At 36.8% G+C, this 16,247-nt stretch overlaps 1 protein-coding gene across 9 annotated transcripts in view; it reads right to left on the reverse strand.

The window, feature by feature from the left end:
- The window catches only part of sgsm2 (small G protein signaling modulator 2), a 180,601-nt gene that overhangs the window by 141,291 nt on the left and 23,063 nt on the right, over positions 1-16,247 (reverse strand). For 8 of the 9 annotated variants that reach the window (XM_081614732.1, XM_081614731.1, XM_081614728.1 and 5 more), the window contains exon 2: positions 7,218-7,293. The exons of the other annotated variant lie outside the window; for it this stretch is intronic. In XM_081614732.1, the coding sequence (XP_081470858.1) occupies positions 7,218-7,293 (76 nt within the window). The remainder of the gene's footprint in view (positions 1-7,217; positions 7,294-16,247) is intronic. 9 annotated transcript variants of the gene reach the window in all.

The following is a 16,247-nucleotide window of genomic DNA, read 5'->3' on the forward strand; positions in this document are numbered from 1 at the left end:
TAACAAGTGAAAGAAGAAGAATGATCTATAGCTAGAGCATTCTAGCTCTATAGCTCAACCCTGGTCCTCACTGCACCCCTGCTCTGCATGTTTTAGATGTACCTCTATTCCAGAACAGCTGATTCAAATGATTGCATGACCATCAAGTACTGCAGAAGCCTGTTAATCACTCAGATACAATTCAGGTGTGTGGCAGAAGGGAAATACCTAAAACATGCAGGACAGGGTTGAAAAACACTTCTCTAGCATTCACTTTTAAACTCAGATTTAAAAATATATGCAAAGTTGCTAGCTCGGTGGCTACAGGCCATATGACTAAGTTGGTTCATAGGGACCAGATAGGGTTCATAAAGTCCAGGTTGGCTACAAATAATGTCAGAAGTTTATTGCATGTTATAGATGACGCTCAAAAGCTAAATTGCTTGCTGGTCCTACTTTCATTAGATGCAATGGCATTAGATGCAAGGCGTTTGATCACCTTGCGTGGCCCTTCTTGTGGTCTGCTTGAATCTATGGGTTTTGGCACATCATTCATCAATATGATTAAAGTACTGTATAGAAACCCAACAGCTGTGGTGCTTACAGGCACAACTAGTTTGCCACCTTTTGCTATTTCGAGAGGTTCAAGACAAGGCTGCCCTCTCATTCCACTGCTTTTTGCCCTTTCACTTGAACCACTTGCACAGGCTATTCGCAACTCACCCACAATTTCTCCAATCTCCATTACCAATACACACCATCACATTTCGTTATATGCAGATGACATATTGCTGTACCTAAACAATGCTGTACAATGCATTCCACATGTTTTGTCTACCTTTGAGCATTATGGTATGCTCTCAGGTTTCAAAATCAATTAGCATTAATGCCTTTAAATCAGGCCATGATTAATGCTCCTACTCATGCATCTATTCCGTTCAATAAAAATATTGTCTATGTGGGGGTGAACACCTGCTCTTCCTTACAGAAATTATTGAAGAGCAATTTCTCTAACACACTTAAAGTTGTAGCAAACCTTGAGTCTTACTGCCATAATTTTAGCTTATGTGTTTTATTTTGTATTATGCATATTTTTTATGACATTTATTCTGAAAAGTTTTAAGTAGGAAGTGGAATCCAGCATGTTCGCTGAGGCACCAGAAAATAGCTGCATGTCAAATGAATGCATGACTATAGCAAGTGGCTGTAGAAAAGCAAGTTTAAAGAATATGTTCAATGACTTAATTTCTGCCTCTAAAGAAGGGTCAGCCAGCGAGGTATGTTTATGTTTTTATATAATTTTTTATGTCGTTATTCATTACACCATCTCATTTAAGTTCATGTTGCATTTTAGTTCGACGGTGGTTTCAGAGTTGGAAGTAAAGTGGAGCTATGAGGATACATCTCAAGATTAAAGCCTTGTACCATCAGTTAAACAAACTCTTTATTGCCCTTAAGAAGAGGTGGAAGTGATATTAAGAGGTGATCCAGATGACCAAACTCACTTCGTGGTAGAATAGCCATAATTAAAATTAATATTTTGCCCAGAGTCAACTTTATTAGCTCAATGCTTCCCCTCCCACTGCCCTTTTGGTATTGGTGTGATTTACAATCAGCAGTAACAAAGTTTGTTTGGCGAGGTAAATATCCTCGCATTAAGCTCACTACAATGCAACGAGAAAGACAGGCACTTCCCAACTTTAGATTCTATAAGTGGGGCTTTCCTCTGAGGCCTGTTTTATCCTGGTTTCATCCAGAGGTGCAGGTCTCAGGGCAAGCTATTGAGGAGCGATTGTTGGCTCCATATTCCTTTGCTAGCATTTTGCATTCCAACATATCAATCATCATTGCCGTTTGAGGTTCGCTCCTATAATTTTGTATTCGCTATTTATTTGGAGAAAGGCAGAAAAAGCAGCTGGTTGTTGTTCTGGAGTTGGTTCGCATTTTCCAATATTCAATAATGACAAGTTGTTGATTGGTGAGCGCCCTATTCATTTTCCCATCTGGGAAAATACAAATATTCACATGCTCTGTGACATTTATGTAGAAGGAGGTTTACTCACATATGTAATACATTTGATGTGCCAGTTACCTCCTTTTTCTTCTACTTGCAGTTAAGACAGTGCTGTCTGCTAGCAGGGCTCTCTCACAACACAACCTCTCCAAAAACTGTTAAAGGCTGTTAAATTTACAGCTGGATTTGTTTCAAGACTATATCGGTTTTTGTTACAACAAACTTATAGATCTCTGGCATTAGATTTGATTTAGAAAAAAGGCATCCCAGGTATGAAGCCGTTATTTGATTGGGATGAAATATGGACTAATGTGAGGTTGGCATCTGAAATTCTGACCATCAACAAATTCATTTCAACTTTATATATAGGGTATATTTAACTCCCAGAAAACTTCATTTGATGAAGGTTATTAATAATTCTAGATGTACCTTCTGTTCTTCAAAAGACACCGGTAGTTTATTTCATATATTCTGGGAGTGTGCACCAGTGGCCAAATTTTGGAAGATGGCTACCTTTAATTTATTTAAGATGCTCAGGATCTGATTGCTTTGCTCAGCTGCTATACTCATTCTGAACGATTTGTCAAAACCAGAGCTGACACTGGTTGGCACTGTTGGCAGGACTCACAGCTGTAAAAAAAACAAGCTAGTAGCAACACATTGGAAACCTCCACACTCACTCTCTTTACAAGCATGGATTTTAACATATTTGGACATTTTTTTGTCGATGGCAAGAGTTAAAGAATCTACCATCAAGACATGGAGCTCGCTTCTAGCGACTCTTCGTGAATTTCAGATGTAAGATGGGAAATGACTATGAAGCTATTTGATCCAGGGGTTTTTTCAGGGGGTTATAAGTTTTAATTTCTTTTATTCATTTATCCATTTATGTATTTGATATTTTTATCCCTTTTCTATGTTATTTGTGGTTTTTTTCTAATTTCTGTACATACACATATATGTAATTCTTGAGAATAGGGACAAAACAGGGCCTATGGATAAAGCACAAAATTTGAATAAAATATACACAAAATATATTTTTTTCAAATATCTGACTAAACTAACCTGGGTCATGTGAGCACAACAATGTATATTTTCCTGGTGTTTGCTGAATATTTTTTTATTTTAAACATTGTAGTCAGTGGACGATGCCTGTAAAATCCCTTGTCCAGGAGCAGAACTCAATACATTATAATAGTTTAAAACAATTAAAGAAATACTAAAATTGTATATTATGACAATTAAGTATAAGTAGTCATATAAATAATTATAAAAGTATCAATAAATGGAATTAAAAATAATTTTTATATATTTTCCAACTCCATTGAAATTTGTCCCTAGTTTTTGTCAACACCGTCAGACATGAAAAGAATGTCGGAAAAGAAAATCAGAAATTATTGGGGGGCACCAGAACTTCTGAGGACCCCATGACCACTTCCTTTCTCTTCCTTTGCTAAGAGGGCTAGTTAGCTCTGGTTAGCTTATGCTATTCTTGAGTTTTTTCTTCTTTTTATTCCCAAGTTGCTTGTCACAACCATGATGTGTCAACACCATAACTGACCATTTACAAAACTTTGATGAAATTTTGTGAAATAAAAGCTTAATTTTGGTATATTGTGAAGACTTTATGAACCTGATGAGCTACAATATGGCCTCCTTCAGAATAACATTATATAAATTGAGGTAGTTCAGCATTTCGTCAACTCCGTCAGATGTCAACTCCATCAGTTTTTGTGACTCTTTCAGTGAAATTGTTGTCAAATCTCACCTGAATGTGCAATTAATTCATTTTAATGTATTTTACATAAATTGCATTACTTCACATGTATCAAGTTTTTCATTTTACTCACTAGTTTGTCACCACCTTCAGTTCTGTGTCAACTCCGTCATGCACTGTCAACTCCATCAGATGGACTTTTTGTTATTTTTTGTTTTAAATAATATATATATTTTTTGTTTCTTGAGAAGCATTTGTCTGTAAAATGAGTAAAAACATCACTAATAGAGTCATTAAAAAATAATTTTATATTTATTTTTGTCAGATTGTGATGACAAAGTTCTGGGTCAGGTCGATTAAAAATTTAATTTTTTTTTAAAAATTTGCAACTGGGAGCCTGCACCTTAACGTCTTTACAGTTCCAAAACATTATTTGTCATATTTGCATACATAAGGTTGTGAAATAATAATTAAAAAAGGAAAAATTAAAACCCATTTTGTCCCTATTCTGAAGAATCACAATATATATAAGATCGGCACACCTATATATAAGAGGCCACCGATCATAATCGGCCGATTTCCGTGAAAAAGTGTATGATCGGTGATCGCCGATCACGGTCTCTTGTTGCCGATCACACAAACCGATCACCTGCATCTCATTTCGCAGGCTGTCTGTGCAGCTGGTCTCCTCTTTCCTTCACACTGCGCAAACGCGCAGCAACAAATCCTAAGCAATGTGGAACTATAACGTACTGAGTGACTGGGGAAGTTTGCGTGTTGCGGCGGAAAATTGAAGCACGTAGGGTGAAGCACGTCAAAATGCATCAACACGACAAATCTAATGTGGCATAAAAACAATGTCATACTTGACGGAGTTTGGCTACATCGAGGCTCACTGCAGTAAAAAAGACGATCAGATAGCAGGTAAAGCAGCACACAGCTACAAACACTCACCCGGATTAGCATGACGGTCAGAAAGCTAAACAAATAACCCGCAAAATTGTTTAAGTCTTCGAGCTGCGATGTAAGATGCTGGTTCTGTTCTCGCTGTCGAACCGCTGCTACGCACAACAGGTAGTAATATTTCACAGACGGAGCGCCGCTTCTGCTCCACCTGGTAGTGACTCTCACACCGAACCTCTGTTTAAAGCTGCAGCATCTAGCTTAAAAAATCAATTTTACATGCGTATTAAAACTTTTGCTGTCCTAACATGAGACAGATAATCTCTGAAAAAAGAATCGATCTCCTCCCTGTTCTGCATAATTACTCCGCTCAGTCTAAAACAGCCACTCAGAACTAGCAGTAATCAGCTAGCCGCCATGCTATCAGGAAGTTTTCATTCAGTAACTCAGGATTGTTAGGATCCTGTATTTGCCTTTGAATGTTAAGTTTTAAACTTGAATCTTTTGGAAATGTTGAGAGGTTTTATTTTGACTCTTTACATTATTTAGCCTCTTCAGAGCCTTCATATGTTTTCAGTCTGTTAAAGATAGTATTATTGATATCAGTACAATTTGCACAAGCCTGTTTTGTTTTGTTTAGTTTTTTTCTTGGAAAAAGCTATTTAAAAGCTTTTATCTACATTAAGGTGAATTCATGGTTCCTTTTTCCACATAATGTAACCGTAGTGCTTATGATTAAAAAAATAATAATTAGGTGACCGGTATCGATGATCGGCCCTCATGGGTGATCGGAATCGGCAGGAAAAAACTTGATCGGCACATCTCTAATGTGTGTGTATATATATATATATATATATATATATATATATATATATATATATATATATATATATATATATATATACACACACTTTGTGCTTCTGCAAAGTACATTTGAGTATCTGTACTAAAATGCAAAGGATAATACAAATATGATCACAAAATATAGTCTGAGCATAAACAGTAGAGAACTATTTGCACTGTTGTCTGCAGTTGGATCAAATCTGAGACCAGTCTGTCTCTCAGTGACATGCAAACCTCATTACTCAGAGACTACATCCTGAGGGACTGTTTCCAAATTAAACCTATGTGAAACTCTTTAAATACAGCCATTATTTAACATGGAACTGACACAACCAAAAAGAAAAGGAAAACATTCAGATAATCGAACCCCTGCCTTAAAAAGATCAGACCACGCAGGATCACACAGAGTTTGGTATTCCATAGTATGGTGGGTCATGAGTTTATCAAATTCAGACTGCAATAATATGTGTTCTTTATAAATATACAGGGAACCAAAGGTTGCATACTTACTATCAGGCTGTGAGATTTGCTGCTTAAGTTTAAGCAATTTCACATTCCTTAATTTTTTCTAATAATGAACATAGGAGATTATTTCTCCCTTGACAAAAGCTTTGAGTTATTCCCAGAGAAGAGCAGCAGAGACCCCTGGGGTTCTATTAATTACCAGAAAAAAATATCTGTTTTGAAATATATATATATATATATATATATATATATAATGCTTTGTTCAGATAGATACGTCATTCTCACTGCATGATCAATGCGCACCTCTAAACTCTAAAAGCACAACTATATTCCACATTAAGCTTACACAAGAAGAGCAAGCACTGTGGCTTTTAAACCTGACTACCTTACTGAAGCATGGCTGCTGAATCTCTGAAGGGGGCCAAGGTGCATTGGCACCAGCGTGTGATTGATGCCCTGGCTTTGTACTCTGTTGAACCCATCAAATATTCAGCGCATCAATTGTAAATATGTCTTTCAAGAGAGACTCCTGAAAGACAACAGGCATACTGTATGCTATAAGCTCCAAATTGAAATATATTCAGAATAGACTGCAGTATATTCTCAGGCTGTAGAACAACAAGATAACTCGGCAACAAAATTTATGCAAGATAATTCATATGGGCCCCGTTGGTGCCAGAGTATAAACATAAGCATTTATTGGACATTCCAGGAGAATAATAACTTGAGCTCAAAACACTTTTGCTGTGTAACGTTCACCTGGCTAATTTTATGCACATGCTACTGCAAGCTCCACCATCTGGTCAAGAGAGAGACCCTATACACAAACACACTCGCACTCATGCGCACACACACTTGTTGAACTCCTCTGCAGGTGACTTGGCACTGCTTCTCTCCATCAAGGACGTAGCTTGACGTCACTGAGACTGTGCCATTGCATCAGTGGAAACTTAGTAATGACAGAGGATCTAATGGAAACTGATGACCAGGTTTAGTGTGTGTATGTGTGTGAACCAGGTTCTTATATCCTTGTGGGGACCTATTTCTGTCTACAATGTGGGGTTGTGGGAACCACTGCTCCTTTTGGGGGCATTTTATTGGGTTAGGTGGTAGATTTAGGGCTAAGGTATGAATTGACTTTTGGCTAAGGTTAGGGTAAGGATTAGGCTGTAGAAAAAGTCAATGTAAAGTCTCCACAAGATGCAAAAATACGACTGTGTGTGTGTATGTGAGTGAGTGCGTGCGTGCGTGTGTGTGTGAGAGCAAGACCGTTGTGAAATACAGGTGTGTACTTACTGCACAGAGCGATAATGTGGCTGCTGTCTTCATGCACAAATTTCTTAGTTACAGCCTCTTCCATTATCTGTTTCACCTGCACAAAGAAAAACAGAGCTGGTCACCTCAGAACAGGTAGGTAGTATTGCTTACTATTAGAAACATTAACAATTTTCAGGATCAATATAATCTAAATATGTTTCCATCAGGCAAAAAGTGACCAAAGAAGGTGGTGAAAGAAGTAAATGCTTGAAAGTTCATACATCCAGCCCTTTGTAGTTTAAATACACGAATAAATTAGTTTGATATAGGTTGAAAGGTCTTAGAATGTATGACATGTTAAACTGTCATTAGTTATTTATATTAATTGTAAATTAGTTATTTACAATAATTGCAGCTTATGATTTAACATCTCAAAGAACTATTTTAATGAAAAATCCCAAAGTAGACATCTAAATAACCTTTTCAGTGCTGTCAGCACTTTCTTGTTAGGAAAGCATCTCAAAATACTTTATTCTTTATCTACAGAAACCACAGCTATCCTAACTATCTGGATTATGCATATCCATAAGTGGTATGATGCTTGACACAGTATTTAACAAACTTCTGTTTTTGTTGTTGGAGACTACACGGAATGCTGCACCAGCATGACCTCTGAGAATCTACAAATATTTTTGTAACTAGCAATCACCTGAAGGCAAACTCACCAAAGCCAAGGGATTCTGTGTCCTCGTAAAATGCAGAATAAGGATGGCCTGTACTTGTACAGCACTTTATCAAGTCCAAGGGACCCCAAAGCACTTCACACTACATTCAGTCATTTACCCATTCACACACGCTGATGGTGGCAACTACTGGATTGAAGTTCAATGCTCTCTCAGAAGTTGTCAAACTCTGTAAAACAGATCTGTATTCACTCAGGAAAGAAAATCTCAATTCTGGTGTGGTGGTGCACTGTGTTAAAGAAATTTCACAACTGGATATTTTCCTCATAAACATAATTTTTACAATTGTACAAACTGCAGACATAATTTTCAAGCAGTGGAGAACAATGAGAACCGAGGAGCTTAAATATACTGTGGAAAGGTGGAACATCGAAGGAACCAGACAAGTGACAGATGAGTGGATGCAGCTGGGAAAAGAAGGAGGTAGGGGCAAATGAGGAAATGGCTCAGAACTGAAAAGGGGAGCAAAAAGTAGTCTGAGGAAACCTGAATCTAGTACAAATGACAGAGAAATAATCCTAATGAAACAAATCAATGAGAATAAATTAACTAACATAATTCTTGTGTTGTTAGCAAGAACAAGGAAAACAAAAATAAAGAAGTGACAGAAATTATGTGAAACTAAAAGTCTAATCACGGAAGGATAAAACGCTTAGGTACGGTACATTTTGTAGATTCTCCTAAGTAGGTGATCACAGCCTACTCAGGCTTGAATGCTTGACTGTCCTCAATCAGTCAAGCATTTCCACTGGCTCTAACAGTCCGGGCTCGGCTCTACTTGGCTTGCTTTGCAAGTGTTTCCACTGTTCCATTGTTCTAATTCTATGCTAAGCATAACTCCTCAGCTTCCACTTCAGTCCCGTCACTCAAATGTTATAAGACAGTGTTTCTCAACCTTTTTCGGGCCAGCGCCCCCTAGCCCTTATCCAGGTCCCTCACAACCCCCCATGAAAGAATTTGTAGGCTACTTAGCACTGATTATTATTTTATTATTAATATTTCTATCACTATTGTAGGTGTTTTGATTTTTATGCTTGTTTCTGTACTTATCATCAAATTTCTATGTGAATAGAAATTATTTTCACAGACCTTTCTCTACGAAAAATGCAATGAACATTCAAGTTAAAATCGGTAGGCCTAACAGCAGCCAATCAGAGTGGAAAAAATATTCTTGTTCTTTGCCATTTTCTAGTTGTTAAATTTTCCACAAAATGACCAGATAAAAGATGAACAACATGCCAGTTTAAACTTTGAACTATTTGCAAAACGACAGTGCTCTGCAACATTAAAACATGGATAGAACTGTTAACTACATTAATCATAACTCTTCTCTTCAGTGTTTCTGTCGGTTTCTGGTGGTGCAGCTCTGTGCTGCCTTCAGGAGAATGGGACATCAGAGTATCGTCCATAAAACTTCACCCAAATGGCATTTACTGTGCAAACCAGAGCTTTCAGGAGGGGCATCACTTACCATTAATTGACGCTCACCACCAGTAATCTTCACTCATCACCTGCTGCGCCGCCTAATCGTCATATGTTTCACATCATGTGTTGATTTTTCACTGTTCAGCGTCGGATTCTCTATTTTTATGCCATAATTCACATCTAGTTCGTCGCTCCGTTTTATGTCCCGCTTTTCCTGTTTCAGAATTTTGCGCAATGTGCGCGTCGTTTTTTCTTTTTTTAACCCCGTATGGTGTGCAGAGTTCGGAAAACGTATCGATGGGGAAAAGGCAGACTGACATAAACCTTTTAAAACAATTTCGGTATTCTGATTATTGAAATTTAAAAGTGTTGTGGTACCGTTGTTCTATCACACCCGTTTCATACCAGACCACTTACAGCACCGGTGTTAACGCTATAAAATGAACACTCTCTATTGTGGTATCACCCGTGGAGGGATTTCTTTATTTAAATGGGTTCATTTTTCAGAAGGATACAAAGTGAGGGTATCGTGATTTTAGTAATTACATGTTTATAAGAGCAATTTTCTGTTGTCCTTCCATGGAAGCGTGCAGCCTTCAAACGGAAATAAAACACTTTTTAATATAAGTTGCTGCTTTGACACGATCACAGAACTGCCAAAACATATGTACAAAAATACTAGAAGTGAATCACAGCAATGTCATCAGCCGGTGTAACGCTGAACTGATGCGGTGAAGCTACCACAGTATGAGGACCGCAGAGCTGTGTCAAAAGCTAACAAACACTGAAGAGAAGAAGAGCTGCCATTGATACTGTTGCAGCCATGCATGATTTGAAGTTGCACATTACAGTTTTACCAATTTCCTCAAAGTCTAATCTGGCATTGTTGTGCATTTAAGGTGTAAAGTTTACCTTCGACCAAACGCCCCCCAAAGGAATCCCAGCGACCCCCTTTTGTAAAAATTCCCGCCAGCGCCCCCTGCCGTTTTCTGAATGCCCCCTGAGGGGCGGTATTGCCCACGTTGAGAACCGCTATTATAAGATGATATTTAACATTATCATAACCCGCTATAGTTTTCCATTTGTAAACATGATGGCAGCAGTTTTGGACATGCAGCACTGACGGATAGACTTAGCTATCTATTCGTGCTATGGTAGGAAAATCTGAAGAGGTAGCACTGATAGTCAGAACACCGTGCTGCTGAAGTAGAGCAAGTGGAAAAGGGGTATAGGTGGTTGATGTTAGGATCCTGAATTATCTTTTTTTGCTTTGATCAGGCTTGTTTCTGTTTTATTGTAGTTCAGTTCTTCTTAGTGATTCTAATTTATTTCTTGTCTCTAGATATTCCTTGTTACTCTAGTTCAGTGGTCCCCAAACTACAGCCCGCGGGCCAAATCCAGCCCGCCTCCTCATTTAGTCCGGCCCCCTGAACAATACCAGAGAGCATTTAGATTTTTTTTCATTTAACGTTTTTTCTGGACTATAAGCCGCTACTTTTTTCCTAAGCTTTAAACCTTGCGACTTATAGCCCGGTGTGGCTTATATGTAGATTTTTCTTCAACCACCAGGGGGCTCTTTAGCGGAAAGTGAATAATTGGAAATCAAAATAGGAAATAAAAGAAGAAAGTGCCCATTAAAACACAGGAAAAAGTTTGAGGACCCCTGCTCTAGTTTAATTATATTTATTAGGTCTAGTTATTCTTTAGTATTAGATTTATTTCCTAGTCCCCTGTGTACACTCCATCGCCGCCTGTGCTACTTTCTCCCTCTCTCCTCACACCTGCAATTAGCCAATCAGCCCCAGACCATTGTTCCACATTCACTCTCCCAGGATATAAACACTGCTGCGGTCACTCTTTGCTGATTCCTCATGTTATCTCCCTGTTATAACCTGTTTACTTCCCCATTAAAACTTTGCTTGCTTTTTTCATGTTTTTGTTCTGCTCTGGCTCCCTATGTTTCCCATGTTTTCTTAAATGTGTTTTTTCAAAAAAAAATTTATTAAATAATAAAATGCACTCGCTTTCTCTGCCTCTCTGCATTTGGGTCCACCATCAAAATCTACAACACGACAGTTAAATTCCATCAGCAGTCAATTTTAAGATGCATCACTACTTCTAGTAATTCTGTTCTAATTTTACAAGATATCAAATCTTATTGACAGCGTCGTGGCAGTACCACTTTGGAAAATCCCTGTGACCTTTGGCACCTCTCTGTGGAATGTAACTGATGAAGTAATTGGGCATCACAGTGTCTAAAGTCTGATAAGTCTAGACACAAAAAGAAGATTTCTGTATCTCAGATATTCATCAAATTTATTCACAAATGAAGACTGGCAATTTGCAATGTTCTTGTCTCTTAGAGATATGATGTACAGTGAATATGTGGGTATCTTAATGAAGATGCATTAGAAAATATTTTATTCTGAAGCAAGAACTGTAATCAGAATCAGTTCTTCTTTTGTAAGTTTCTCAAAGATGGAGATGTTTGAGAAACTTACAAAAGAAGAAATGTGAGAAACACTATTTAGATTAAAGCATTTGTACGTAGTAAAAACAATGAGCTCTTCAGAGATTTAAAAATCTGTGTTAAACCACTACTACAATATTCATGGCCGACTGCTTCACAAACAACATCCTTCACCAATTGAAGCTTTGACGGTTTGTTTCAATTAGCTTCCAGCCCGGCCCTGTTGTCACAGCTTTTACTACATGTTCCACTCACAAAGTAGAAGCAATTTTACAAGTGCTTGAAGGGAATGTTTTAGTATGTTTTTCTGCTATTTGCCTGTAAAACAGGTAAATATTTCCAAAAATACAGTGATGTTAGAGTGTCAAGCACCTGATTCTAAATATGGAAATAGGAGACTGTTGCAGTCTCCTATTAATATCTTGACACATCGTAACAGCAACTCAGACCAAACTTTCATACCACTCATTTCCAATTAATATTACAGTTTCCAGAAAACATTCATGAGTCTTTCAACTGTTGCCTACAGCATCTCTGGGGAAGTGAGCCTGAGAGAGTTCAACTCAGTCTGTTGTTCACTTGTCTAGGTTCTCTCTCCCTGAATTAATTGTTTTATGTAATTAATTTGCAGAATGTCTGACATCTCTGCCTTGTTTGAGTATTGTAATTCCGTAACAGGAGGAACATATTAACTTGTTAGCTGATAATAAAGCTTTGGACTATATTCTCTGCACTTTGACTACAAACCTTTCTCTGGCACTGTACCCACTGGTTCTTATCAGAGCTCAGTTTCAGCAATTTCCCCACACATTTTTCAGTTCAATAATATTTAAAACATTTGACTCCATATGCAACTCAACTTTCCAGACAAAGCTTGAAATTATTGACTACATGTCTTTTGTTTCTCCCATTGTTTTTCATTCCGACAGCAGCAAGGTTTAGGTTTGTTTTCAGCTTGGTAACTTGTTAGAGTCTTAGCCAGTTTTACTCGTATAAATGATTCCAAGTCTTCTGAAATGTTGAGAGCACAAATGTAGGTCCTTCAGAAGTTGTGATCGGCTCCAGTGTGTCTCTGTGGTACCCGTTTGTGTTCATTGTCTACCCATGGCTGCCTTCATGTCTCTAATTCTTGCCTAGAGCTCCTTCAGCTTAGCCAGCAGCAATGAGCAAACACCTGATGGAACTGCACATTTGCTGACTTACGTCTCAGTGAAATACTGATAAAATGTTGTTAAAGGGTTAATAGAGGAGCCATGCTGTGGATGTCATGCCAGAACAGGTCTTTCATGCATGAATTATGATTCTTTGGGCCAAGATTTTTTTCCAATTTTTTTTATTTTCTTAAGGCATAAAAAGAGGTAGAAAAAAATGTTTTGTAAAAAAAATTATTTTATTTTTTTAGGTGATCAAAAAATAATCACCTTTTATTTCCAAATACAAAGTTGTTATTTGAAAACTACATCAGTAGTATTGTTCTGTAGGGGTTATCTGATGTCACAATATATTTTTTTTTACCTGCAAGAATCATCTACAGTAGAAGGAGATACATGTTTGGCATGCTTTTTTTGGTCTGTCGGTCATGTTGGATTTAACAAAAATAATTTATTGCATTTGCAGCTGATGGCCAGCAGTTTATAGTGTATTTTATGATGCATTAGTGTCCACTTCAGTGGTCTGTGTGCATTTATAACATATAAATCCACAAGACAAACAAAAAAATGGCTTTTAGATAGCTGTCCACTGTTGTGACCACTATGCATGAAAGGGTTAAAGAGACAGATGCATTAAATTACTAAGTAAAATTTATTTTAAGTCATATTATAAGTCATATATATAATATATATATATGTATATAGCATTTTCATAACAACTGAAGGTAACATATTTAATCAAGTTTTTTTATTTCAAATTTCAGCAACAAGGTATTTCAGTCTAGAGCAGTGTTTTGGATGTTTTGCAATTTTATGGAAGTTTATTTTTTAGATTCATGCATTTTTCATTATATGGTTCCAATCAGTATCTGATTAAATAAAATTGAAAAGTATACTACTGCTGACAAAAAGATTTTTGAGTACTGTAGTGTCTAATGTTGACTGGTCACGTGACTCACGTCTCTTTTGAACGGGTTTTGCTTTGTTGAATGGTAGTATGTGATCTAAAAGGAAACCGGAGGTAGAAAAAGATTGCTTAGAATTCCTTACATTACCCAAAGTCTTTGTTCCACAACAATCAACATATCTTAAACATTTTGAATTAGATTAAAAGGTTTGTGCTGTCACTCCAAACTACCTTTTAGGAAAAAAAATTATTTTATGTGAACAATATTTAAAAATATATTTCACATTAGATGTATGCAAACAGGGTAAAAATAAAGACATTTACAGCTTTTTGAAAAGCAACATTTCAACATATATTTTTTATACGTTTTAATATATTTTATTTTATATTTTAATGTTCAATATTTCCCAGTGGTTTGAAGAAATTATTAGTTTTTGAAAACTGATATTAAAATTGTGTGCTTGGAAGGTCAGAATATAGCACTGGAATGAACTGAGGAGAACTTTGTGGACACAACTCGAATACATGAACCAGCAGGCTATCAGACTATGGAGAGCCATTTCAGCCAAAATTAAATAAATAAATAAATGGGTGAAATAAAAAAAAATGAGTAAAATAAATCAAAAAATGAAGAAAATGAGTGAAATAAATAAACAATTTGTTAAATAAATAATTTAGCTTTTTCATTAACCCATTTTTTCATTTATTTATTTTTCATATTATCAATTTCTCAATTTCCCTTTTTTCATTAATCTATTTTTCATTTACCCAGTTTTCATTAATCTATTTTTCATTTAACCATTATTTAATTTAGCTTTTTCATTAACCCCATTTTTCATTTCTTTATTTTTCACATTATCAATTTCCCAATTTCTCTTTTTTATTTATCTATTTTTTATTTATCCCTTTACCCATTTACCTATTTTTCAATTAACCACTTTTCAATTTCCCTTTTTTATTAACCCAATTTTTTCATTTATTTATTTTTCAGATTATCAATTTCTCTATTTCTCTTTTTCATTTATCTATTTTTCATTTGTCCATTTTTCATTTATCCCTTTATCTATTTACCCATTTTTCATTAATCTATTTTTTAATTTAAACATTTTTTGATTTCCTTTTTCCATGAACCCGATTTTCTATTTCCCAGTTTCAATCAATTTCTCATATATCCCTTTTTTATTTACCCAATTTTCTTTTATCTATTTTTCATTCAACATTTGTTTGAAAAATCTTTACTTTTCCCATTTTCCAATTCCCCTTATTCATTTAGTATTTCCTTATTTTCTTATTTATCACATTCTATTTCCCCGCAAAACTTAGGGAAAAAATAAATGCAAATGAGGAGAGGCATGTCATCAGGCTACAACTTCCCCAATTGGTTGGTTAGCGTCACACCCATACTTTGCTTCAAGAAAGATGGCGATCTACTAACGGGTTATCAATAAGCTGAAGCTCATTAACTTCATTAGAAAATAGTGTTATTACTCCTGACTTTAGTTCTCGTGTGGCCTCTCAGACAGAACGTGTTTCAGTTGGCGGCTCTCATGGACTCAGAGCTTCACCGTCGGGAGTTTTTATAGTTTGAACGAAGCGGCCGCTGAAGTTGGCTTACGATTGAAGGTTCGGGACACCTTCGTAGCTACCAGCTGTGATCCAACTATAAGGAGCAACTTTACTGTACATCGTAAGTGAACTGCAATATCCAGAGGCAGCTCTATGGAGCATCGAGCTGAAAGAATGAGAGTGGAGAGCCTTGGAGATCTGCATCGGAGGCCATCTTTCAGACATGCACCGCTGCTGTCCGTCCAGGATCCTCCGGTTGCCCAGACGTTACACGGTAAGCTACTAACGCTGATGTTTGTTTTCCAACTACAGTCATATTTAATCAATAGGGCTCAATTACGATCGCGGCAGGTTTTGAGTTGATCTCGGCAGTAGGTGACGAACTGAACGTCTCCAGGATGTTGAGACCAGCACGTCCTCTGATCCAATACATCTTATTAAGGATAAAATCAACAAAACGTGTTCAAATTAATGGCCCAACAGGTTGATTAAAGACAGTAAAAAGGTAGGAGTGATTTCGAGTCGATCGCCTTGTTTTACCTTTGTAAACAGACAACCTGAATACAGTGACCTTTAGTGAGGGTACAGAATGGAGAATGGATAAAAGCTGAACTCCTGCTACAGTCTTTGCCGAGTAATAACACTATTTTCTAATGAAGTTAATGAGCTTCAGCTTATTGATAACCCGTTAGTAGGTCGCCATCTTTCTTGAAGCAAAGTATGGGTGTGACGCTAACCAACCAATTGGGGAAGTTGTAGCCTAATGACGTGCCTCTCCTCATTTGCATTTATTTTTTCCCTAAGTTT

Source organism: Poecilia reticulata, chromosome 13 (genome assembly GCF_904066995.2).
Source record: "Poecilia reticulata chromosome 13, P_reticulata-male-v2, whole genome shotgun sequence".
Taxonomy (NCBI): domain Eukaryota; kingdom Metazoa; phylum Chordata; class Actinopteri; order Cyprinodontiformes; family Poeciliidae; genus Poecilia; species Poecilia reticulata.